Here is a 27,588-nt window from a genome sequence, read left to right on the forward strand (position 1 = left end):
TGACAATGTTTCAGCAGACACACCCACCCCTCAGAGGGCCTGCCCCCGCTGCGTGATTGGCTAGAGCAACAGTTCGCAGCCCACAGTGGCCAGACGCTGTATAGTTTCCCATTTGAAAGGCGAGAGAGAGTGGAAAGTTGCAACCCTCCTGCTGCATTTCAATAGGCTGAGAGGACAGGGTTCCAGGGCCAGAAACTCCCATAAGAGACTGATACTTTGGGGAGAGCCACATGAAGACTGAGTCTCAGCTGGACCGGCCAGCCTGTTGCAGTGGACTGTCAGTACTGTGGACCGTTCTCTCTTTCTCCCTCCCTCTGTTGATGGACGTAACCATGTGGCAGGTAAGACCGAGGCAAGACGACCGTTCTATAAACTACGATAGAGTGCCTACAGGAGTTTAGTTAAAGGGCGTATTTGCATAGAGCAAGAGCTCGGCCCTGTAAATGTCAGCTCTCTGGTTTTGTGAGAAAAACATGAAGTCATTCCAAGTTTCCAAGCCTCAAGGCATAGCTCAGTTCAAAAGCTGATGTCACCTCACCTTGTTCCATTCAGAATGTTCATTATGTTGTGAATCCAGATGAGTTGGCACAGCTGAGTGACATGACGAGACACGATGAGGAACAGGGTAGTGAACGCCCAGAGGGAAGGTGGAACACGAGTGCAACTTCAATTGGGAATTGCAATGCAGGGCCTGTCAGTAGCATTCACTCAAAGTAATCTCAAATATAGACAAGATGTGAGTTTTTTCTGAAAGAAGCTATCATTCTATATTTTCATGCAGGCTACTGTACTTGTGAACACGTTCAATGTCTGCATATCATGTGGAACTTTGCACACTGATAAGTCAGATGTCCTGTTAAAGATTGCCTACAAGACGAGGGTGTGATGTGCTGCTTTTATTCGGGCATACCATCAGCAGAATACAGCTCTGATCTGCAGTGTATTAAATATCATCTCAACACAGAATGTTTTAATGCTTCATGCCTTTCACTCCATGAATTCTCAGTGAAAGCTTTATTTATTACACAAACCTTCTCTTTTTCAACACTTTATTGCCAATAATTGAGATAATCAGAGCTTTGTATCCCAGCAGGGAGGAGGCAGTCTACATACTATCTTCCCTGATGCCCTGATGTCCCACATTGTTTACTGCTCAGATAAGATAAGACGCCGTGTGTGTTCTGAACCTCTGTTGACACTATAGCATTATGTATAAAAAAAAAAAAAAAACTAAAGACAACATTGCCTGTATTTCTGAGATCCAGTGTGCTGGGCATGTCATTGTGCCTCCAGTTCCTTATCAAACTACCAACTGCATTACTTTACAAACAGTAAAAGTGAGACATTGTAGTGGGAGCCACAAGGTGTCCTATTAATGAGTGACTGGCCTTTTCCCAGTGGGCAGGAATGTTGGTCGTCGTCTCTCCTGAGTGCCTTTGATCACTAGTGTGGCAAATACCCGTACGCCGTCACCATGGGAACTCTGGGGAGTGGAAACCAGAGACATCAGCGCTGTGGTCAGTGAATGATTAGCTGAGATTCACACAGTGTTGAAATAGGTCAATACAGCAAGGTGCAGTCAGGAGCGACGGGATAGTGATGGACAGTGTTGTGAATATGTGTGCAATGCTGGTCTCTGTTAGAAGCTGAGCAAAGTTTCTGAGAAAGTTGCTGGGGGGCTGTGTGAGGAGTATCCCCGGATGCAATTCACATGTCGGCCACAGGATGTCGCTCTTTAACTAGTTTAGCAGTTCTGAATGGCCCTTCAATGTATATAATGGAGTGGAAATGTAACAACAGAGATATTGTATACATATCACTCAGTCAACTAGTAGGTTTGTTTGTTTGTTTTGTTTGTTTGTTTATTTTGGAATTATTTTAGCTCAAGATTTTGGCTAAAACTAACTAGTACTAGTCCACAACATATATAACAAATGAAATGAAGTGGACTGAAAATATTACTTAAAAGGTTTACCCAGTTGTTTCCATTTGATATGCATGATTTAGGAATTTACCTCAAATATGTATACATTTTAATATCGTTTGTCAAGTTATGATCTAGTATCCTACTGTACATCAGGGCGGCGTGGCTGTCTCTTATCAGTAGAGTCAATCTCTGCAGAGCTCTGTGCTGGGAAAGTCAGAGACTGAGTGGACGTCAGTAAAGGTTTGTGGAAAGAAAACAATTTCCCGGCTGGTGCCACCTGCCAAGCCGCGGGGAGGAAACAGGAGAGTTTGGCGGTTCTGATTACTGACCAGGATGACCTGCGGCGTCCAGGGAGCCGGGCTCTGCCAGCACTCACAGGCCTCTCTGTTCAACGCCGCCTGTTGACTGAAAGTATACTGTACACGTACCTGGCTGTATGAATCCAACTTTCTCCTGATAAACTCTCTCCCTCTAATCTCCAGTTTAGAATTGTACAGTATTACTACTGTATGACTTCTCCACTGTACATAGAATATAATGTGGCGAGTCTCTGTAACCATTTCATTGTATAACCTACCTGCATTCTTTTTCAACCAGTCTTTAGACACTCTCCACAGTCATAAGCAATACAGTTAACGATCATATGGTTAAAAGTTGTTAATACTGTAGGCAAATTGGTCATTTTTTTTATTTATATATAAACGTGGAGCATTGAAATGTAAAAAAAATCTATCTTCACTTTTTGCAGATTGCAGTGTCAGTTTGTCTTCTAATATGACATCCAAGCTCCTGATGGTGTGAACGTGGGTCAGGATCAAACCCCTGCTGACACAGTGATCACAGTGATCTGTCCGGGTGCAGAGAACTGCCTTGCACCACAGCTGAGAATCACGTTAGGCCTCGGCCCGCTACATCAGCGGCCCAGCAGGGCCAGAGATTGGTCACAGATACACCAACAAGACACGATTACAATAAACATGTTAGGAAGGCAAAACGAGGAGCAAACTCTCTTTTTGTGTCTCCCTGATAATGACTACTTAGTGATGGACTCTGGCCATAATTAGGAATGATAAAAGACTGCGACCAAGAGGATTAGAAAGTGCCTGAACAGGAAATCGTTTCCCCTTCCTCTTCACCTTTTTCATCTCATGGTGACGACCACAATGCTTGTTGAATTTGATCCCAATTTTGTTATTAATATCACAGCACATTGTGTCAACTTATAAGAACCTCATTGTTAAGTATATATAGCCCGAGCCAAGTTTCTGCACCTACAGTACCCAGCACTGGAAAAACCTGTCAGTGCTGACTTCCAGACACCTACTGTTGCCTTGTTTATTGTTCTTGTGCTTGTTGGGTTGAGTGATCGCACGTCGCCATGCCTGGGACTCAGCAGTTTACACCCCATTCTCTCACGGGGCATATTTACTATTTACATATCACCTTATCTGTTCCTAATCCGGCTCTGCTGGCATCTTATGCTTCATGGGAGTTTGGTGCCCATATGCCTTATGACCACAGCTTTTAGGCTGCTTCAAAGTTGGCTTCCTCTCCGACCCATGGCGCTGCACAGTTGCATTGATTTGTGGGTCCAGCGCCAGCTCTGACCGGCTGCAGAGCAGATCAAAGCCTCTTTGTAAATGTCACGTTTCACATGGACTTTTTCCATAGCTGGTCGTGGACAGACAATGGCCTCCAGGCTTCCAAGGCAACTGATAATTCAGTCTAACACATAACATTGATGGATGTTGTGTCAATGGGGGGGGGGGGGGTGAATGTGACATGGTTATTGCATAATGACAAGAAGCCACATGTAAACCTGATGCGCAGTCTACTTATACACCTCCATGGATATTATGCTGCACAAATGATAGCTGACAAGACTGAATCGTCCGTTGGCCCGTGCCATGGAAAGGCATTAAATTATCCGGCATTGGACATTCCTGCGAGTGCTGGTATCTTTGCCACTGTGCATAAATTACAGCTGCCAAAGTCTGAGTCAAACTCGTATGCGAGGCCGGAAGGTGCAGTATGTGTTCTGAGGTGAACGACAGAGCAGCGAGAGCTGCTAGGGTTGAGGAATGAGCTAGTTTGGCTCCGCGTCTCTTTCTTTGAAGAGCCTTGTGGTCCCGAGTGTGTCCTGATGAGAATCATCTCTCTCCTCCACCAGACACCCCCCCCCGCCCAATACTCATTCCTACCCCTGCAGGAGGCTTTAGAGGAAGACCAGGAAATGCCATTCACATTCCCATCATGCCCATCTACAGCGCCACGCGCCTCACACCCGCCGCTGTGCCCGCGTTAGAGGCACGTCTTTAATATCGACAATATGAACCTGCCAGTCAGAGAGGAGATTCATTCTGAAGGCCCATTTGAGTGATAGGAGGATTCAACCGTAGCACAGTGGGAGTGTAGTTGGATGTGAAAGGCACATGGTGAGCAGATGGAGCCGCTCCCATACCTAAAGGAACCCCCCCCCCCCCACTACTCAATCTGAGCCATGTTCACGTACCGGACCACTGTGAACTGCTGGCGTCAGCGTTATGTTGTGTTAGGTGTGTTAGGAGACCGTGTTCAACGCTTATACTGTTGTCGTGGTTGTTATGGTGAAAGGGGTAGAGACGGACTGAAATGCTGAAATGTCTTAGATCCTGACAATCTGAATCTGGTGTGATGATTTAGTGAAACTTTCTGTGAAACTGAGGGGGGGCCAGACAACACAGCTTGTGATGTAATCTACGCATTCCAGGTCAGTCTGTTGTTGTGGGAATCAGAGATGCCTGTCCCATGTTCCAGATGAATCCTGCAGCCAAGCTCCCATCCCCTCTTTGCTGTGTGTGTGCGTGCGTGCATATGTGTGTGTGTGTTTGTCATCAGCCTTTCTCATTTTTTAATCCCTGGTGACAGAGCCAAGAGGCGTTTGGCCACACAGGGCAGTATTGTGCTGTGGGAGGGGCAGAGAGACGGTCACAGAGGGGAAACCAACCCCGACGCTCTCCCTGCCGGCTCACGCTGAGCAGTCAGGCCGGGGAGGACACTGACCTCCCTGTGAGGGCCACAGGAACGCTCAGGACCCGAATCTCTCTCTCTCTCTGTTTCTCTTACAGACTCTCTCAACTACCCCCTCCCTCTCCATCCCCCTCACAGGCTCCCTCAATCTGCCCGCCCTCCCGCCCCTGTCTCTCTCTCTCTCTCTCTCTCTCTCTCTCTGACTGACTCTTTTTCTCTTCTCTCTCTCTCTCTCTCTCTTTCTGACTCTGGTTCCAGTGCTGGCCGGCTCTCCTGCTGTAGGTGGAGCTGGCTTTCCTGGAATTGTCGGGCAGCTTTTCCTGTTGTGCTTGCTGCCTCTCGCTCCGGCTCCTGGTTAATGACAGCCCTGCTGCAGGTTTACTGGGTTACGAAGACTTTGTGCCGCCTGGATCCTCTGTCCGCGCACGCCGCCGGCCCGCTCGGGGCTCGCCGCTTCGACCGCCGCAAATCTTCTTTCGTGGGCCGGGTCAGGAGTCCGTCCGTCACCCCGTCCCCCCTCCTCCTCAGCCGAAATGTCTGCTCTGTGCAAAGTGGGCCGGAATCCATCGGTGGGTAAAAGTGACCTGCGTCTGAACGGAGGGGACTCTCTGGAGTGCGTACTGTAGCGCTCGGCTGGAAGGTGTCGATACTGGGAAGCAGCCTGGCCGTCTGCCACAGTCTGGATTTACAGGCTGCGTGTGTAACTCTGGGACTCTTTCAGCTGTGTAGGATGACATCGAGGCAAGGGGCACATGGCTTTGTACCGCTACCTTTGCATTGTGTTCCTTATACAGTACAAAGCTGGCAGCTCTGGTTGCATATTTGCAGTATGAAGTGTTGCGGTCTGTTTGAATTACTACATAATTCACCTGGTCCGATTCTCTTGGCAAGATCTGTTCAAGATAGCATGCTGTAGTTTGTGTAAACGTTGGAGATATCTTCACTGTGTGAAACAATAGTTTGCTTGTAAAACAGTTATGTTGTAAAACAGTTATACAGTACGTATGTCAGTTGGAGTGAAGATGACCATGCAATCATCAGCTCATCTGAGAGCAGACAGTATATAGAAATTGGTATTTGCAGTTGTACTCTTACCTAGTTTTTGAACCTATTGTGCAAATGCTGTCTCTCACTATGGTCTTGTCTCTTTGATGGCTTTGTAGAAGAAAGAATGTCTTTGTTACCTTTGAGAAAAGCACACACCTGCATTGGCTATGTGTCCCCGAAAACCAACAATAGTTGTAGAACAAAAGGGCCACAGATGCACATTTTCTGCATCATGGACCAGGAGGCAAGTGCAACAATTGTCTCTTGTCTCTGGCTGTACAGCAGGGTAGCCGAGAGCCTCTGTGGATTTGAATAGAATAGGAGGAACAGACCAGGGCCTGTGGCTGAAGGGTAATTGCAGTATCCTCACAACTTCAAAGGCCACTTGTGCCCAGCTGGCCTGATAATGAGCTTTTGCCTTCTTTCACACGTAATGAGTGGAGGTAGAGAGTTCACACAGGGGGGGCGCAGTGGGCACAGCGTGTCCGCTCCAGCAGCTGGGGTGTCTGAGAGACCTGTAACAATGGCTCAGTGTCCAGCCCGGTTTAGAGCTACGGCCGTGAGCAGCCATGGCCACAGATTTCTGCTTCACTGAGCTGTCTGGCTGGGCCCTGTGGCATGCCAGCCGGGCTACTACACTACACCACATGTGACAGGCTCTATACAATGGTGAGGTGGAGATTGGCCAAGCTATTCTTACTGTATATACTATAATATTATACCTAAAGGAGTCCTGTAGCTCCTATATTTACTGTATTAATCAAAACATGTAAACAAGCCACTTACATAAAATTTGCCGGGAGGTTCAGTTTTAGTTTTTACCCATTTATTTCATTAAAAAAAAAAGAGCAGATTAGTCTTTCTGAAATACATATGGATAATTTCGATTTTCATGGAAATGTACTGTGTACTGTACCAAAACAACTCTCAGATTATGAATTTTCTGATCAGAATACATCAACACTCTTTCAGATGAATCTTTTTGTCTGATTAGAAAGATACTACTGTAGAAACATGATATTCAACAATTTATCTCAGCACGATTTCTTTAAGAGTTTATTTAAGATTAGGAATGTGGCAAAACTAGTCATTAATTTCCATCCTGGGAAAGTTGACAACCCCCTACAGCTCTGGCTCTCAGTTGCAGCTCTCTCTCTCTCTCTCTCTCTCTCTCTCTCTCTCTCTCTTTCTCTCTCTCTCTCTTTCTCTCTCTCTCCTTTTCAATTCAGTTCAAATCAATCAATCAAAGCTTTATTTGTATAGCACATTTCATACACAGAGGCAACACAATGCGCTTTACAGAGAACAAGGGAGGTGGGCATAGGTCCCACACCTACATATTCCAGAGGGAAGCAAAAAAACAATATCACCCAGGGGCCTGAAAAGTGAGCTGTAAAAATTATTCCCTGACCTCTCTCAACGAGAAGATCGAGCAAGCTCCTGGAGTATGTTTGTCTAATGGCTAAGAACATTTATAGAGCAATAAATTACATTAAATTAAATTTTCAGAGCAAAAAGGGATAAAAAACATCATAGGAGAGACATGGCAAACACTGGTGTATGTCTGTGTGTGCGATTCAATGCCCTATGAATCTCTCTATGAATGTACTCTATCTCTAATTAAATGTTACTGTATGTCATCTCCACAGATAGCTGGTCAGCTTCCCTGGATTTCGCTGACGGCACCGTCTTGTATTGCGTGAAGATGGAAACACTGGAGTCTGAGCTGACCTGCCCAATCTGTCTGGAGCTCTTCGACGACCCGCTGCTCTTGCCCTGCGCACACAGCCTCTGTTTCAACTGCGCCCGGCGCATCCTGGCCTCCCACTGCACGCCCAGCGAGCCCGTGCAGTCCATCAGCGCCTTCCAGTGTCCCACCTGCCGCTATGTCATCGCCCTCAGCCACCGGGGCCTAGAGGGACTCAAGCGCAACGTCACCCTGCAGAACATCATCGATCGTTTCCAGAAGGCTTCGCTCAGCGGCCCCAACTCTCCCAGCGAGACGCGGCGCCAGCGGGCCGCCCCGGACGCCCCGGCCATGACCTCGCCCGGCGACCGGGTCCAGTGCCAGTTCTGTGAGCAGGACCCACCCCAGGATGCCGTGAAGACCTGCGTCACTTGCGAGGTGTCCTACTGCGACGAGTGCCTGAAGGCCACCCACCCCAACAAGAAGCCCTTCACCGGCCACCGCCTGACCGAGCCCCTGCCGGACTCCCACCTCAGGGGACTCATGTGCCTGGAGCACGATGACGAAAAGGTCAACATGTACTGTGTGACAGACGAACAGTTGATCTGTGCCTTGTGCAAGCTGGTGGGCCGTCATCGGGACCACCAGGTGGCGGCCCTCAGCGACCGCTACGACAAACTGAAGGTAAGACGCGCTCTGTCCACACACACAGGAACACCCGGGGACCTAGAGGGTTAAACACACAGCACGCAGGACCAAATCAGTACCACTTTCTCTTCTGATAAAATTGCATGTGTAGTTAGAAAGAAACAAATATTTTAGGATTGCTTGTATTCATCTGTGTGATTGCTGGTGGGTTTGTGTTACAACATCAACATGATGATGTGGTGTTCTGTTTGCAACTATTGCTGACACTTCAAATAAATAGCATTTTAGTCATCCATGTCCTGAATGTTATCACAGTGGAAATGCTTCTTTGGACAGAGTGGTGGGTGAAACAGAAGTCAGCACTCTGACAGATCTGACAGCTTCACTATAACTCACTATAGTATGACTCACTAAGACTTTTGTTAAAAGTAGCCATACATTTTATGGGCTTTTCTAAAAGAAAAAAAAGGCATGACACCATTATCTAGAGAAATGACACATGATGGATTCTCCTGTTCTATTTTACAGAGCTGCATCGGTATTAAACACTAAGAATGTATGTGAATAACATTTCAAAGAGCAAAAGCTGTTAGGACCAACAAGGTATCATTCACCATAGCCCTCTCGCTTTGAAGGGCTTAAATGTAACATTAACCGCACAATTGCTACCAATAAAAGGGCATGTCTCCAGTGTTTCAGGTTAAGTCTCCCGCCATGGCTCTGCTTTAATCAGGAGAGCACAGCGCTTGCTGGAACAGACAACAAGACGGCTATGCATTCCTTCCATTTTAGCTTTCAATGAACTCCTGTCAAAGCAGCCAGATTTGGGCTTTGTGGGTCAGTATTTTGCCAACACACGCCATGGGATTCGATCATGGCTCCAGAAACCTCATGGGAGCAATTAATGGTCTATTAGAAGGCAACCATGCAGCTTGGTGTTGTCAGCTTTTCACATGGAAATTGCCTCTAGGATTTGTCAAGTTCTGTCTAGAGACACTGACATACAAGACAAAGTGGTACAGTAGACTACTAAACAATTTGTCTTTAGAATAAATCTATTGGATATTGAAGTCACTCAAAGCAAAGAGCAGATCTTAGGTAAGGCAAGTTTATTTGTATAGCACATTTCAGCAACAAGGCAATTCAAAGTGCTTTACATGAAACTGACATTAAAAGCATCAAGACAAAGTGCAAGAAACACATACAAGGTCATTTAAAACAAAATGCAGGAAAAATAAAATACAGGAATAAAAGTTACAGTGCAGTGTATGAATGAATAATTATTTCATTTAATGAAAAGCAGCGGCGAAAAGTCTTCAGTCTTGATTTAAAAGAACAGAGAGTTGCAGCAGACCTGCAGTTTTCTGGAGGTTTGTTCCAGATATGTGGAGCATAAAAACTGAACGCTGCTTCTCCATGTTTTGTTTTAACTCTGGGGACAGAAAGCAGGCCTGTGCCAGATGACCTGAGAGGTCTAGATGGTTCATACGTACTGTAGCAGCAGATCAGAAATATATTTTTTCCCTAGACCATTCAGTGCTTTATAAACCAACCACTGTATTTTAAAGTAAATTCTTTGACAGACAGGAAGCCAGTGTAAGGACCTCAGAACTGGAGTGATGTGATCCACTTTCTTAGTCTCAGTGAGGACTTAAGCAGCAGCGTTCTGAATCATCTGCAGCTGTCTGATCGATTTATTTAGAGAGACCTGTAAACAGACTGTTACAGTAGTCGAGTCTAGTGAAGATAAACGCATGGACAGGTTTTTCCAGATCCTGTTGAGACATAAATCCTTTAATCCTTGATATATTCTTCCGGTGATATTAGTCTGACTTTGTAATTGTCTTAATGTGACCTTGAAATTCAGGACAGAGTCTATGACTACACCAAGATTTCTGGCTTCGTTTGTGGTTTTTAGCATTAGTGATTGGAGCTCAGCGCTGACTTTTAATTGTTCTTCTTTCGCTCCAAAGACAATTACTTCAGTTTCATTTTTGTTTAGTTGAAGAAAGTTCTGGCACATCCAATTGTTGATTTGTTCAATGCACTTACTCAGCACTTGTATGTGATTATAGTCCCCTGGTGATTTGGTGATATAAATTTGTGGGTCGTCTGTGTAGCTGTGTCACATGGATGGTCCTGTATTCGGGGCTACCCTAGCCGAACATGATACATGTCTCATGGCAGTGCTCAAGCGCCTCCAGTCAGGGCTCACACTCAACACAAAATGTGAGTTCTCAAAGAGGCAGGTTAAGTTCCTGGGCCAGGTCATCAATGAGGAGGGGAGGGGGTCAGAGCTGACCCTGACAAGGTCAGAGCCCTCACCCACATGGCAGAGCCGAAAAACGTGACAGAAGTCCGGAAAGAAAAAAAAAACACAACTTGTCTGTGTGTAGGCTACAACTAAACCAGACTACGTATTTCAGAGAACTGACTGTGTTCAACAGATCAATAAAGTCTTGTTTGAGAACTTCAGACTGCTGTTTCTCAACGTCATTTATCCCTACGTGCACTATAATGTTTTTCACAGTTGGATGTATAGCCCCGATATGCAAAATTCTTTGTCATGTCAGAGACCATATCCTTGGGAAAGCAATGTATTTTTGTGCTTTTACTGCACATGCTTCTTACATCTTTTACAGTAAAGTAGCCAATAATCAGAGTTTGAGGCCCAGTCGTTAGCTTTCCCTGTAGCCTTTTACTTTCTGATTTACTCTCAGTCCTTACCCTGCTGTGTGAAGATGAGATGTGATCCAGGTCATCAGATGGAGATGCAGGGTCCTGCACCAGTGGGGCAAATTTGTTCTCCAGTTGTACACTTGGTTATCTGGGAGGTTTGTTGCTGGCTCTCCCTTTTTCAGCTGTCCACAGCTGTGTCCTATCAAGGACAGGGGTTGAAGAGGCGCTCTGCCTGGATGATGCAGGCTATCCAGTCTCATCACAAATCTCCGGGCGCTGTGCTCTGCCTGTTACCCATCCTCCCATTTCCCTGGGAAATGATTTACTCTTAGGTTTTGCACCAAGAGAGTTCCAGGGAGGACTATCACTTGTAGATTTATTACCCAGTACACAGCTCTCCTGTTTCTTGGTAGTCTTGTTGGTGCTAATTAGCCGTGCATTAGCATGCTCTTGTCCATTGTTTCCATGGTAAGGTGGTGTCATTCGCATTTAGTCCATTGATTTCCACTCTCACTTCTAAATGGGGAATTTTGGTTTCCAGCTCTGTAATCTTCTGCAGAGGTTTGTGGAAGTCCTCTGTGGAGAAGGGGGGCATCTTGCTGCCACGCCCACGTTCTCGTGAGGAGATAATTAAATGTTGAAATATGGCAACAGCCTACTATATCCACAAAAATTACAGTCCCAGTGATTTATAAGTATCCAGGAGCCGCTGCTCATAGTTTCTTACAGAAGAAAAGCAAGAATATCAGTAGAAAAATGCAAGTGGAGGCGAGAGCAAGCAGCAAAAGCGTGATGTATCCAGCCTGACTTCGAGATAATGAATTGCATCTTGACTGATGGAATTACATTTTAATACTGTAGTTCATTTGAGGTGGCCTTATTCAGAGTACAGTCATTACTGTATTAGTATCTTAGGTGAGAGGTTCACAGGGATCACACGGTGTCATGTTTCATTCTAAGCCTTTCCCTATGGTCACAAAGTCCACCTTTCATGCATGACTCACAAAAGGGGTTTTATTTGATACACAAAAATGTATTTTTGTTCAGTTTGGATTTTCATCATCAAAAAGAATAAAACTTTTGCCTGCGGCAAATGCTTGGTCACGGTGAAACTGAGATGCAGTAATCTAACCTTGCAGCACTGTGGCAATTTAGGTCAGAGCATCATCCTTAACTGGTGTCTCCTTTGTCTGGCCATGCTGTCATTGTGCAGAGACCTCCATGCTGCTACTGTACCTCAGTGACAGGAGAGAGCAGGATGAGGCAGACTAGGTGATATCTACAGCATTGCTTTGACTTCACTCAGGGACACATTTATGATTTAAGTCTTACTGTAGAGTAAATCTGGATCTGTTTTTTCTCCAGAGGGAGCGTAGATCAAGTGTCATGTACTGCACTGTGTGCAGCCTTGTCTCGTCTTTCAGTCCCCTCTGAAAATAACAGCATATATTGGATAACACATTATTGTAATATACAGTACTATTAAAGTTTTCAGCTCAAATCCATGTCACATGAATGTTCAGACCTAACTATTTCTCAGTACTTAAGAATCAAAGGATTCATGAGCATCGGGACTATCGTGTCAAGAAGACTTAACACTCATAGTTTTTTTCTTACGTTAGTGTGATTACTTTTTGCTGGATCGTTTGACTCCTTTTTATATATAGTTTTTGTTGTATTGCATCATATTGTGACATAGAATGACCTGCAGCTGGTTGTGCAGTATCATCCATTTTCTTGAGAGGCGTAAGGGCATGATTCTGAACATTACAGTAACAATGGTATCTCTTGCAAACAAATAAGGCACCTGACTTTACCAATGACAAAATATGCAATAGCCAAAGCACAACATATCCCATAATGACTTTTTAGAAAAGAAAAAGGCATGTCAACATTCACAAGTTTAAACAAGACTCCCCTGATGTTGTTCACTGCCCCTCATTGGTCTATTTGGTTACAACTCAGAGGGAACATGCACCCCCTGAAAACTAATATACAGGGATCACATTTGCACATTTAACTGTAGCATTTTCTGGAGATGGATGTCATGTAGATCATATACCACCACATAACTAAATATACCTGCAAGTAAGAATGAGAGCGCCAAGCAGCAGTCAGCAGGGCAGACTCCATAGCAACGTGATGTGATCATGTTAAAAGCACGACTGCAAGTTTTATGTGAATTGAGCAAATGACCCCACTTCAGCTGAGACGAAGGGTAGGGAGTTTTGTGCCTTCAGTTTTCAGCCTCTGTGTGCCATATTGAAGTGTTCCTCTTGTCCTGTTTAGACAGTTCTCTGTGAGTTCTGTTTCCCTAAAGTAACCCGCAACTGATGAGAGGAAAGATCAGCAGCTTCCTCTTGATGGGGAACTCTTCTGGTCCCACACCTTTGGCTTACTCCGTCTGTCTTCCTTCCTGACTGAGACCTGACAGGTCAGAACACCGGCCATGTTTGGAAACTGTCCTGGCAGCTCCAGCCATCATTTAACCACCTTTCCTCAGGACTGTTCACTCCAAATATAGACTCATGGCAGCCATTCAAGTAAAGATATTGGAGTACTCACTGACCAAAATATTTAATCAAATAGTAAACAAACAAACAACCCAAAAATGCTTGACATGACTGTCTAGTCACCAGGATCAAACACATTTCAAAAGGCAGAAGAATGCCAAGTGAATATTCTATAAAGAAGAATTACTGAAGGAAATAAAACTGGTTGGCAGAGAAGGCGGTGTGTCTAGCGGCTGTTTACATATCCATCTTGGACGGTGCGGTTTTGCAGCTAGAGGAGCTTCAAACCCTCTCCAGTAAATGGCTCGGGATAAATCATCTCCTGGCGGAAGCAGGCTCTTTATTCCCTGGTGTGATCTGAAATACAAACTGGCATGCCACTTAATCTGTCAAACGTATGGATGAGAGAGAGAGAGAGAGAGAGAGAGAGAGAGAGAGAGCGAGAGAGAGAGAGAGAGAGAGAGGGAGGGAGAGAGAGGGAGAGAGGGAGAGAGAGAGAGAGAGAGAGAGAGAGAGGGAGGGAGGGAGGGAGGGAGGGAGGGAGCGAGAGAGAGAGAGGGGTACTATTTAGATAAGTGTTTTGTTTTTTTTGCTTTTGTTTTTTTGTCCTCGTTCAATGTGGTCTGTTTTTGGCCAATATCTTAGATGTTCTTGGTATGGTTTTTATAATAAGTGAGCTGTGTTACATGAGCTGTATTGTGACGCTGATCACCAGCTGACTGATGGAGTCTCTCTTGGGATCTGTCCTACAGAAGCAGTTAGCATTGTCTCTATCCTGTATCTTCCACACAGCATTCATATAATGGCTTTCATCACCTCCCAATGGATATAAATACATTGTGAGAGCAGTTCAGTAAAAAACCCTGCTATTTCAGTACACACTGATTTCATAAGGCCCTGCGTCAATGTGAAAACCTTGAGCTGAAGGAACTTTCCTCACCACTGGCTTCACAGTGATTTCACAAATACCTTCAGTTCTTTCCAGTTTCCTCCCCTCAGTCCATTCATTTCCTCAAGCTGGGGATCCTAATGCTGGCACTAAAACAGAAACGTACTCTACATGAGCAATAGCTACACTATTGAAATTAAAGTTGTAGTATTTATTTACGTTTGGTAGTTTAATTCAGATTAAAGTCAAAATAGTCCCTGATCGTTTCTCTGTAAGAGTGGGATATTATGTTATCTATAGACTCAATAGGCCGGGGATTCAAGATAAGACTTTATTGATCCCTCCAGGGGGACATTAGGTGTTTCAGCATTGAAAGAATATACAGAAAGGTTGGAAAGAAGAGAAAACTAGATACAGAGAAACAAAGAGAAGACATTAGATTGGGGGGGTAGCAGCATAAAAATGGATATCAGACACGAAATTAGTAACTGTGCAGTATAGAATAGAATAAGAATGATATATATGTGCCCGCATACATTGTCTGTATAAATATAAATAACTATACAAGTATATAAGTTTAGGAGTACACAATACTGTATATATGTACAAGAAGGCAGCAGAAACAGTTACAACAATTAAAAGAAAATATAACAGACAATACAGATAGACATACTTTCAAAGCAAGTTTTAAGCACAGGATGTCCGACACAGGTGCACTGTCCCAGCGACCTGGATACATACATACATACATACATACAGACAGACAGACAGACAGACAGACAGACAGACAGACAGACAGACAGACAGACAGACAGTACATACATGCACACCTCTATGACACACGGAACGCTCAGGCACTGTTGGTATAGTCTGATGGCTGCTGGCACAAAGGAACATTTGAACCGCTCTGTATTGCACCTGCGTGGGATGAGCCTGTGGCTGAAGGTGCTCCCCATCTGCCGCCTGCCTCTTTCACCATAATCACAGTATTCATTCCCTACAGGATTAAATACCACTACACTAACCCTCTTAGAGATCAAACCAATGTTACCCATTACAACACACAATATAATCCCTGCAGAACAGTACCACAGTACAGGGTAGAATTTTCTAGCCCACGTGCATTCAAAGCAGAAAACATTGCAGTGCTCTAAAAGGCACAGTACTGTTGAGCAGAACCAAGGTCATCCGGCTCTTCTGTCCCCCGGCCGTATGAGGTTTGGATCTGGCTCATCAGTGTATGATTAATGCCGGGTCTGGTTCTTGTTCCCGGGATCTCTGGCTCTGATGCTGGGCTGGGTCCTCCTCTGCTCAGCAGACAGGCAGCAGCACGACAGGACCTCTGGGGGTTCTCAGAGGGTTCTCAGAAGGTTCGCAGAGGGTTCTCAGAATTGATTGATTGATTGATTTTTATTGATTTTTAAGACAGGGACAATGTACAGTAGACATTTACCCTATAGAATAGGGAGAGATGCACTGTACAAGGTTATAGCTAAAACAGCTAATTTCCACCCACAGTCCCTGGGCAAATAAATATACAGTCTTAAAATAGTAACTAGAATGTGACAATGACGACGGGACTGCCTGTTAGCTGCTTATCCTCCACCACTGGACACACCATGGTCACACTGCTTATCATATCCCCTTCTTCTTCCAGAGCTACTGAACTATTTTGGCTATGGGTGTGTTTTGAGGGAAATCCTTCTCTGTTGCTCATACTTTGTCTCTGGTTGTTTTCCTGCAGCAGGCCCTGGACTCTAACCTCAGCAGCCTGATCAAGAGGAACAATGAGCTGGAAACCCTGATGGGCAAACTGATCCAGACCTGCCAGCACGTGGAGGTAGGAGGATGTGGGAGCACTTCAGTCGCGGGCTGTGGCACCTGTGTCCCAGCCTCTGTTGTTTCATGGCTTGCGGTTGACGTCTCTGTCCTATCCCCCCTGTGGTTCCTCTGTCGTCCCCCAGGTGAATGCGTCGCGACAAGAGAACAAGCTGTTGGAGGAGTGTGACCAGCTGATCGAGGTTGTCCAGCAGAGGAGGCAGATCATAGCCACCAAGATCAAGGAGGGGAAGGTAGATTTTCCATACGACTTCCTTTCCTCTTTGTCCCCTTGTAGCACTGCAGGTAGTCGGGAATTAAGCTACAAGGACACATTCATATACTGAGTGGACAGGCTGTTATTAAACAGCGACGTATTCATTATGCATGTTTGGAGTTTGTTCCTTTAAAAGGTGATAGTGTTCCCACTGGGACTGTACGGTATAGAGCGTTCTTACAATGGATCAGATTTTTTATTTTTTTTTATTAAAGAACTACTCGCTTGCAGCTTCATGTAAACACCCGGTACACCGTCTATTTGTGCCCGGAGTAGCTCTTACGTGCTCTCTGAATATTGTGATGATCAGTGAAGAGGACAGATGACTCATTGGGCTGACCCTTAGGAGCATGCATGCTCAGACTGGCTCCTGTTGTCCACTGTACTGTAGCTGTCCCCAGGGGCTGAAGAGGCTGGGGAAATCTGCATCTCTCAAATTGTTTCCACCCACTTTTAGCAACTGAATCTGGATGAGCGTCCTCAGTCTCTAGTTGAGCGCAGTATTTAGAGACTGAGTCCAGGGAAATCATAGCACAAGGGCTGCTCCTCACCCACGGCTTCAAATGACATCTCAGGAGACAAACATGAACACGGATCAGCTTCTTTCTTATGAGGCATTGTTTAATATGCATCGGAGTGCATGTTCCGTTAAAACCAGCGTTGTCAGCTCATTGCTGTGAAAGACCCAGCATGCAGCGGGCCTAATAGGTTTTGTGTCACGGTGTGTGTTCGCAGTGTGCGGTATTGTGTAGTATGCTAAGTGACAGTAATGGAGGTCTGTTGGCACGGCACGCATTTGAAAGGAATCCACTCTGCCCCTGGAGTTCGTCTTCCTTTTCCTCGCTCGGCGAGCGTAATTGGAGGGGGGCTCCGGGGGAGGGGGGGGGGCTGCGGCGCACCATGCCAAGTTTCCTGCGATGCCCCCCCTGAGGAGCGCCGCTTCCTTCCTCGCCCCGTGCCTCGTGTCGGAGCGGGAGGCTGCTCTCCGCCGCCGGGGGGGGGAGGGAGGGGCGCGCCTCCCGCGGGGCAGGATATGAGGGTCGGGTTGCCATGGCGACATTACGGACAGGCCGTGTTTAGAACAGACATTCCACGTGTCGTCCTGAATGTTTATCTCCAAGTAGCTCTGCCTGGTGACGGCCCAGGTCAGCAGGAAACTCGGTCTATCAAACGACTGCCGTAGTCTTGTGCTGAGACACGCTTAAACACACTTCCTGTAATGTTACAGTATATAATTGGGGTATTATGAAGATGCCAAAAGTAGACACACTGGAGACAGATACTGACTGTCCCCAATTTTATGCTGCGAAGTATGAAAGCTGTGGTTTCGTAACAAGCCCCTAGACCACTTACAGGTAACTGCTGGTCCTTGGTCCTGTGTCTGTTGTAGGCCAGTAGGATACTTAGCGAATCTTGTGATTTTCTTCCCAGGCTGTGCGGGTGCGTAGACTGGCCCAGCAGATAGCCAGCTGTAAGCAGTGCATTGAGAGGTCCTCCTCCCTCATCCTGCAAGCTGACCACACCCTCAAGGAGACAGATCACGCACGTTTCCTCCAGACCGCTAAGAACATCTGTGAGAGGTACTGGAGATGATGATGATGATGATGATGATGATGATGATGATGATGATGATGATGATGATGATGATGATGGAGGTGGTGGTGGTGGTGGTAATGTTATAACACTGATTTTATGTTATTACAAATCCCGTTGTCTCATAAATTATAAACCCTTCTGTTTCAGAGTGTCCATGGCAACAGCCTCCTCGCAGATCCTGATCCCTGAGATTAATCTGAACGACACGTTCGATACATTCGCACTTGACTTCACAAGGGAGAAGAAGATGCTAGAGAGCTTGGATTACCTCACGGGTTAGTGGCATCGTAAAATCAAGATAATTATCAAAATTCAATTCATTATTACAATTAATTATGTTGCCTCACAGTATCTTCTAAAAGTGTTGAACTACGTTAAGTTGCAAGTCAAATAGAAAACCGGCTTGAGCTCAGATGATCCGTTACGTGTGCTGTGGACGCATGTTAGTAGCCACGCAGGTGCTCTTTAAGTGCCTCCTGGGGGAACTAAAAGGCTTTGGTTTCATCTCCAGAGAAGTGCAATTGGCTTTCATTGTCAAGGCTTGAGGGCATACTCTGCAGGGTGTTTGGCTCTAGATTGGAGCGGTGGCTTTTAGCTGAAGGCACACTAAACCAACTCAAATCACATGACACAGCGAAGTGACAGTAAAAGTCCTCTGCCAGTGTGTGTGGCTCATTCAGTGACTTATTGTAAGCCTCTGTGGAAATAAACCTTTCATTGTTTTGTTTCTAGGTTGCTATCCTGCAATGACCTTGTGGCATCTTTATGTGTTTCTATTGCAGCTCCAAATCCACCAATAATCCGCGAGGAATTATGTATGGCATCATATGACACCATCACAGTTCACTGGACGTCAGACGATGAGTTTTGTGTCGTCTCGTATGAACTGCAGTACGCCATCTTCACTGGCCAAGCCAATGTTGTCAGTAAGTATTGCACATAGCTTTCCTCTGAAGATCCTCTGAAGTGCTGAAGATCAAATATTTTGTTACTTTTATGTCCGAGGGGGATGGTAGATAGAGGGTCTAGTTTACCGTAAATAGTGTTGGGGGATTCATTGCATTATGCAGATGAAATGAAGCAGTTGTCCTGACAGCAGGGGGTGGGGCAGCAGAATTAGGCTCTCCTTCCTTTGTCTGTGGATAATGAGATACCCCAAATCTCTGGAACAGACTCATCTAGGCCAGAGTAGTCAGTCTGGATTCCACTCCAGATGCATATCATGGATGGGATACTGCCCCCGGACTGCCATGAGCGGCAGTCTGTTTGAATGGATCGCCCTAACAAGGTCACAGCACGCTCGAACAACCAATTGGCCCTCTTCCTCCACAGTGGCTAAGCACACTGCGGCGAAGTTGTAATGCTATTGTCTGTGATGGGTCTCTCCATCTCGGGAGATCCAGTGTTGTCGGATCCATTCCTCCTTGTCACTGACCGAATGCTTCTTTCCGATGTCTAGGTTTGTGTAACTCGGCAGACAGTTGGATGATAGTCCCCAACATCAAACAGAACCACTACACTGTGCATGGGCTCCAGTGCGGTACTAAGTACATCTTCATTGTGAAGGCCATCAACCAGGCGGGGAACCGTAGCAGTGAGCCTGGCAAGCTCAAGACCAACAGTACGTCTGCCTGCATGTCCAACAGCTGTACCGCGGCACTACCGAATGCTATCGCTCCACATCGTTGATTACTATTATTTAACCCTAAAATCCCTTTTCTCAGGTCAGCCCTTCAAGTTGGACCCGAAGTCCTCTCACAAGAAGCTGAAGATATCCCATGACAACCTGACGGTGGAGAGGGACGAGACATCGTCCAAAAAGAGCCACACACAGGACCGTTTCACCAGCCAGGGCAGCTACGGCGTCATCGCCAACGTGTACATCGACAGCGGGCGCCATTACTGGGAGGCCCTGATAGGAGGAAGCACCTGGTAAAGACGTCTGCTCGCCTGTATCCTGCACATGAATTCATTATGAAAACGTACGGAGAAGGTACCGGGATGTTAGCGGCTAACGTTCAACATTAACTTCTCCCCAACAGGTTTGCAGTGGGCATTGCTTACAAGTCAGCACCTAAACACGAGTGGATAGGCAAGAACTCTTCCACCTGGGTGCTGTCCCGCTGCAATAACTCTTGGGTGGTGCGGCACAACAGCAAGGAGATGCCCATCGAGCCGTCCCCCCACTTGCGGAGAGTGGGGGTGTTACTGGACTACGACTCCGGCTCGCTGTCCTTCTACGACGCGGTGGCGTCGCAGCACCTGTACACCTTCGACATTGCCTTCGCCCAGCCCGTCTGTCCAGTGTTCAACTTGTGGAACAAGTGTTTAACGGTCATTACTGGGCTGCCAATCCCAGACCACCTTGAGGGGACAGACTGTCAAGACTGACAGCACTGATCACACCAATGCCAGCGGGGCAGACGAGACTGGCCACCGTCACACCTGGCTGACGGGGTTTCCCACATGTTGTACTCTTCAAACCAGATCAAAGCTTCATGGCTTCAGATTCTTTCTAAACAAGTTCTTACAGGAGAAGATTTTTAGAATTATTTATGGAATGATTTATTGGATTTCCAAATAAGTTGTAGATGTCTTTCTTGCTTTGCACAGTAATGTACTCTACTACATGTACAGGTATGCTTGTTGGTTTGGGGAGTTCGGTTTTAGGGAGAAACATGGATAATATTTTGGATATGAGTTCAACTTCTTCACACAACCCTAAGATAACTATATTTGATTTTCAAACACTTGGCAGATGGTGTAACTCTTCCCGTGATCAGTTATTAGCAGCATGATGATCAACCTATAACCTGTGGATTCTGACATGCCATGACAGCAGCCTGGCCTTATACGGCAACACTTTTTTCTTCACAGGTGTACTGTATCTAGATCCATTCTACCATGTTTGATGACAAACCCAGAGACTAACACAGACTAGCAGTGGCCCACTGGTGGCCATTGGGACATTTTTAACAAACATTTCCTTATCCGTTGTTTATACTGAAAACCACTATAATGTGAAGAAATTGATTCGCTTTGATTATTCTTTAAATGTCAATCTAAATCCCATGTCACATGAAATTGCACTGGAAAACTATTTATTATTTGCAATTATGTGCAATTTCTTTGTTAATATAATGACAATTTCCAAATTCTAAATATCCAACCTTTTTGTTGTTGTTGTCTTCACATACTTGTTAGTTCGCACAGAAATTTGTAAAAAAGAAAAAAAGGAGATTGTTTTTTTTTTTCATGCTTGCATAACTCCTTTGTCAAAGTTGTAATAAAACAACATCATCCAAATATCTTAGTCCACCCTGTGGTGCATCATTGTGTTTCATTTCTGACAGTGTGCTCATGCTTTGGCTGGATTTTATCGCTTCTCTCAATCTTATAGGGGCGAAATAAATCGAACTAATAAAGGGATTTATTAACAGATAAGAGTCTTATCCCCCCTGTCTCTGGCCAGTCCTTTCAATCACAACAGTGCAAGAAAAGTGGGTCACTATCACTCCAAAGGCCACTTCAGCAACATACAATAGTCCTTAAAGTGTGACAAGATTTCCCCTGACATCTCTTTTTGTCCTCAAATAACATGGCTTGAAGACCACTGGACCTCCTTTCAGCTTTAGTAGACCAAAAAAAAAATCTGAACTAAGTATGACCTCCTCCTCAGACACCCCCGGGACACAGATCATGACAGAGCCTCTGAGCCCATGCACACAGCCTGGACCAGCTGCCTCCATGCACACCCTCATGGTTTAATCGGTGGCATGTATAAATATTTTGTGCACAAACAATTTCTAGAAGCCATGAAAATATTGCGAGTCAAATCAACCACACAATAATTTCATCACACCAGTAGAATTGCACTGTAGAAGCATCATTCTGTAGACGCTAAAGATGTTTAGGGTTCAGTGTTTCTGTGTAGGGTTGTGCATGTGTTGATCATCAACATAGTAGTATTAGTTTGTTTTGAAACATTGTCTTGAATTCTTTAAAAAATTAAGTTCAAACCCAAGTTAATACTTAAACCAATCCCATTGCATTCATTGATATGAACTGTGTCATCTTGGAGCATTTAATAAAGAGTGTATTTGCAGGCAAACTGATACAGAATGGGGTTAACAACCTCTATGCCTCGAGGCAGTTAAGAGAAGATGGTGTTTAAATATTAATAGGTTACAGAGAGGAAATCAGTGTCTGCCCCCCCCCCCCCACCAATTATTCAATTCTGATGACTTCCCTTGATCACATAATTTGCTAAATAGACACAACGGTGAAATTCTCCCTCTTTTGCAGCATAAATTCAAGAAAATACTGTGGATACTTAAATTTGGCTGCTCAGTCGCAACACAGAAAAAACATGTTAGAGGAGCATTATCTGTGTAATCACCAAATTGAATTTGCTCTTTTATTCCTCCACTGTTTTATCTGTAGATATAAACATATGACTCAAAGAGAGATTCCTTGTTGTAGTTAAAAGCCACAAAAACACATAACATGCCAAATAGTTACCGCCAGTTTAAAGCCTCTGGAATACTTTGGGCATGTCTAGACAACCAAAGAGCCTTGGCAAACAGCTACAGTATGTCCCCTGTAGGCCAAAGTCAAGGGACTAAGCAGATTGCTCTCTTTACATACAGTAGCTCCTGACTCCATTGTATCAATGTATTCCATACATTTCACATAGTATGATGTCTGCTTTTTGTGAGGAGCTGGCATTTTGAAATGCATACATGTTATAAATTGAACGTTATTAAGATTAGTTAAACTGGTTTTAAAAAGCCATTTACTGTACCTGTACTAGGCCACCCAATGAAATTGATTCTATTCAGGGGCCCATCTACTTTTCAGAGCTTGAGGTGTTTAGTTTAATATTTCACAACATAGATCAGATGACTCTTATTTATGTAGTTCGATCTTGTTGGACAGATCAGAGATAGTAGAGTATGGCTAAGTATGTGTCCAATCCTGATGAAGTTAGTCATGCCCTCAGGTCGGGAGTCCAGGGACAATTAGAGTATGAATGGGTACTAGGTTAGGCTATTAGGTTAGGCAGATGAGTTTCACTCTTTTCGGACGTGGCTCCACACTCATCCTTCACACTTCAACATCCCAAATGAGAAGTTGTAACCTCTTCTTTCTTTCCATTCCCCTTCTCCTCCACGAGCAGCTGGATCTTATATTTATTAGACACTTCGACTGCTAACCTCTCTCTCACTCCCCTCCAGCTCTCTGACCACTATTTCATATCCTACTATCCTACATCTCTCCCTCCCCTCTCCCCCCTTACCTCCTCCTGGCCCCTACCCACATGGTTTCTACCCATAGTCATCTCCACTCGCTCTCCCCCACTAGCCTCTCCTATTCTGTTACCTCTGCCTTTCCTGCCCCTGAATCCTTCTCTCTCCTACCCTTTGATACTGTTACTGATCTTTCCACTTCTCTGGACAATCTCTGTCCCCTCCCCTCCAGGCCAGCACGGCCAACCTCACCTGCCCCTTGGTTGTCGGACTCAGTGTGTACTGAGAGACGCAGCCTGAGGGTGGCTGACCGTAAATGGAGCAAAGGCAAACACCCGGAGGAACTTTTTAACTTCTCAATCTTAATCTCTTCTTCCACTTTTCCCTCCTCTCTATCTGCTGAAATTCTAACATTTTCCAGTTCTAAAACACTTTGAAACTTTCTCTTCACTCCTCCAACCCCACACCATCCTCCTACTTCCTCTCTTCTCCCTGACGACTTCTCTAGCCTCTCCATCTCTTACCTCTCCCCCCTCCCTCCCCTCTCCATGTCCCAACTTACCCTACCTTCCTCCCTTCTCCCCTAACGAGGTCCTCAACCTTGTTACATCTAGCCACCCCACCACATGCTCCCTTGACCCGATCCCCTCCCCTCTCCTTCAGTCTATTGTGCCTGACCTCCTTCCCTTCCTGACCGCATCAGGAACACATCTCTTGTGTCAGGATGCTTTCCCTCTGCTTTCAAGACTGCCAGAGTCACCTCCCTCCTGAAGAAACCATCACTTGACCCCTCTGACGTCAAAAGCTACAGACCGATTTCCCTTTTACCTTTTCTATCCAAAACACTTGAACAAGCTGTCTTTAACCAACTGTCTTTGTATCTCCACCAGAATAACCTCTTGGACCACCACCAGTCCGGGTTCAAGGTGGGTCACTCGACAGAGATGACACTTCTTGCTGTGACCGAGTTGCTTCACGCCATGAGAGCAAGCTCTCTCCTCTGTCCTGATACTTTTAAGGCCCATTCATACTCTACGCAAGCTACGCTAGCGCGAGCTACGCAAGGTGACATTGACGCGTCCTTGCGTAGAAATGTGTGTCATGCCAAAAATTTTAACTTTACATGAGCGCAAGTGCTATTTCACACGAACCGATACGGGCACTGACGCAAGGCAGCGACCCCCACACACTCAGAGTGAACCAAAATACTTGCGTAGATCCGCGTTCACAGCCGCGTCAGCGTAGCTCGTGTAGAGTATGAATCAGGCATTAGACCTGTCAGCAGAGTTTGACATGGTGGACCACCTCTCCACCCTGAAGGGGACATGCATCTCTGTGACTCTGCACTCTACCTGTTTGCATCCTACCTGACGGGTCGCTCCTACCAGGTGACATGGAGAGGGTCCTTGTCAGAAACACGCAGGGTGACTATGGGGGTTCCACAAGGCTCGGTTCTGGGTCCTCTTCTTTTTTTCCCTCTACACTATCTCAGGGTTCTGCCATTCGCTTGCATGGCTTCTCCTATCACTTCTATGCTGATGACACCCAACTGGTTCTGTAATTTTCCCCCTCTGACACACAAGTGGAGGGACGCATTACTGCGTGCTTGGCTGACATCTCAGAATGGATGGCGAAACATCTCCTGAAGCTCAACCTGGACAAGACTCAGTTGAGGTTCCTCCCGGTGAAAGATGGCCCCCACATCGTGACCTGTCCATCACCATTGACGGTACAGTGGTCCTACAGATTCCTGCTCTAAAACATCAGGAAGATTTGCCCCTTCCTCACTGATGAGACGGCACAGGTGCTCATCCAGGCCCTTGCCATCTCTTACCTAGACTGCTGCAACTCCCTTGTTGCTGTGGCCCCAGCGTCGGCCATCAGACCTCTGGAGCTTGTCCAGAAAGCTGCAGCTGGCCTAGTGTTCAACCACCCCAAGTCCCACATCGCTTCCCTTCTCCGTTCTCTACCCTGGCTCTCTGTAGCAGCTTGCATCCAGTTTAAGACTCTGGTGCTAGTCTACAGGGAAGAACAGCTCCTTCTGACCCCCAGGCCATGGTCAAGCCCAACACTCCTGCCCAACCATTTTGCTCTGCTACCTCAAGGGCACTGATGCCCCATCACTCCGAGGCCCCAGCGGCTGATCGATCCGGTCACAGATCTTTTTTGGCCCCACAGTGGTGGAATGAACTCCATGAATGACTCCATGAAGTGGAGTCACTGTCCATCTTCTGCCGCAGACTGAAAACTCCCCTTTACAAAAAGCATTACCCTGAGCCTTCCTTTTAGCACTTATTGTATTTGTATTTAGTTTTTCTTGCACTTTTACTTTAGCACTGGTTAAGCTCTTACAATAGATGCTTGTTTAGAAAGGAGATGCTCTTATGAGTCCTAGCGACTAATGGTTCTTGTAAGTTAAGCAAGTAAATTGTTTTGAATAAAAGCATCTGGCTAATGTAATGTAATGCAGTCATGGGTGAAGAGGGAGTATAAGAGAGGACTCAACATGCTGGTGTTCAAGATGAGGGTTGAGGAGGTGAGGTTGTCTCACCTACAGTGAGACAGCTTCTATCTACAGTGGGGAGCTTCTACTGTAGCACTTACTGTATCAGTGCTGCAGCATTTCACCATCATGGTATTTCACAGGGGAAATCCCATGGGATTTCAGCTGGGCGTGATTTCATTTCAGTGATGGATCACCGCCAGGTGGCATCTTTGAGCAGATTTAGCAGGCTTGATTCAGTGTATTTATCCTATAGTCTACGAATGAAGACAAGCCTGATCATTGATTGCATCATTACATTTCACACATTCTATGAAGGCCATGCACAGTACAGATACACAGCACGACTGTTCTCTACTCTGCGCAGCTAGCATGTAAAGCACGCTCAGGCAGCAGTGGTAGTGAGACATTCCACATTACAACCTTATTACTACAGGCTCTTTACAAAACGCTTGGTTAAGAAATGCAGACCGATTTCCAACCCCCATTTTTAGGTAAAATTCTAGAAAAAAATGTATTCAAACATATACATGACTTCCTAGATGCAAACTGTATCGTTGACACGTTTCAGTCTGGTTTTTGCCCTCATCATAGCATAGAGACAGCACTGTTCAAGGTTGTAAATGACCTGAGAATCAACACTGATGCAAAAAAGCTCTCTGTCCTTGTCCCTCTGGACCGGAGCCCAGCTTTCAACACTGTAGATTATGAAATCCTTATTGGAAGACTTGAGAACTGGGTCGGCCTCTCCGGTCCAGTCCTTGACTGGCTCAGGAGCTACCTAAGAGTTTTTTGTTGCCCTTGGTGATCACAGCTCAAAAAACACTTCAATGACATTTGGGGTCCCACAAGGATCCATTCTAGGGCCTCTACTTTCCAGTCTATATAAGCTACCCTTAACATCCACCATACACCCAGCACATATCTACCATGACATCCACCACACATCCATCATGACATCCACCAAACATCCACCACACATCCACCATGACATCCACCATGACATCCACCACACATCCACCATGACATCCACCACATATCCACCATCCATCCATCACACATCCACCACACATCAACCATGAGAGCCACCACACATCCACCATGACATCCACCACACATTCACCTCCGAATGAATAATAATCAGCTTGCTAGTACATACTGTATCTCTTCTGTTATTTTTGATCTGGCATGTTTATAGCCGGCCTCCTTACAACAACAGAGCAAGAGCTAGCATAAGTAGCCACAGTAACCACGTACAGTGTCACAGTTCCTCAACCACACATGTATCCGCGTGAAAAGGAACATGGCAATAAATACAACATCAATCTCCTTTTACTAACCTCAATATTTGAAGAGCGACCTCTCTAGAATTTGCATTGCAAGTTGTTTGTGTGTATGGCTGTGTCTGTTCTCACACACCAATCAATACAACCCATTTAGAGCTCTGTACATAGTTCATGACATGCATGACCATTCTGATTATTGCAAAGAATGTGGACATGGGAATAGGCTACAGTGATCAGAAGCTGTAGAATGGAGCTGTAGAATGTGGATGTATGTTGACCTGTGTCTTAACTTAGGCCCTGTCTGCAGTCTTACCCAGATGGATGCATGTTGACCTGTGTCTTAACTTAGACCTTGTCTGCAGTCTTACCCAGATGCCATGGGCTGTACTGTATAAACACATGTATTCCTTCTGCATTCCTTCAGTGGCTTCCCAGCAAGTTTACTGCTACAAACCCCAAT

General features: G+C 45.6%; 2 protein-coding genes across 3 annotated transcripts in view; both read left to right on the top strand.

Annotated features, from left to right (window-relative positions):
• Positions 1-255: 255 nt before the first annotated feature.
• Positions 256-21,292, top strand: mid1 (midline 1). Of its 2 annotated transcripts, none has more exons than XM_084443170.1 (10): positions 256-341; positions 7,633-8,354; positions 16,144-16,239; positions 16,364-16,471; positions 17,926-18,074; positions 18,238-18,365; positions 18,873-19,016; positions 19,550-19,711; positions 19,815-20,022; positions 20,133-21,292. In XM_084443170.1, the coding sequence occupies exons 2-10, from the start codon at positions 7,689-7,691 to the stop codon at positions 20,479-20,481; spliced, it is 2,010 nt and encodes a 669-aa protein (XP_084299296.1). In that variant the 5' UTR covers positions 256-341; positions 7,633-7,688; the 3' UTR covers positions 20,482-21,292. The 2 variants fall into 2 exon arrangements, with proteins under 2 accessions (XP_084299296.1, XP_084299297.1); XM_084443171.1 differs by lacking the exon at positions 256-341 and adding an exon at positions 5,391-5,505.
• A 3,674-nt stretch (positions 21,293-24,966) lies between these two features.
• LOC311312908 (conserved oligomeric Golgi complex subunit 3-like) overlaps positions 24,967-27,588 on the top strand; it is a gene marked incomplete at its 5' end in the record, with an annotated part of 25,140 nt that continues 22,518 nt past the window's right edge. The window contains one exon of the mRNA XM_084442916.1: positions 24,967-25,068. Coding sequence (XP_084299042.1) covers positions 24,967-25,068 — 102 coding nt within the window. The remainder of the gene's footprint in view (positions 25,069-27,588) is intronic.

Source organism: Borostomias antarcticus (assembly GCF_949987555.1).
Source record: "Borostomias antarcticus genome assembly, chromosome: 9".
Taxonomy (NCBI): domain Eukaryota; kingdom Metazoa; phylum Chordata; class Actinopteri; order Stomiiformes; family Stomiidae; genus Borostomias; species Borostomias antarcticus.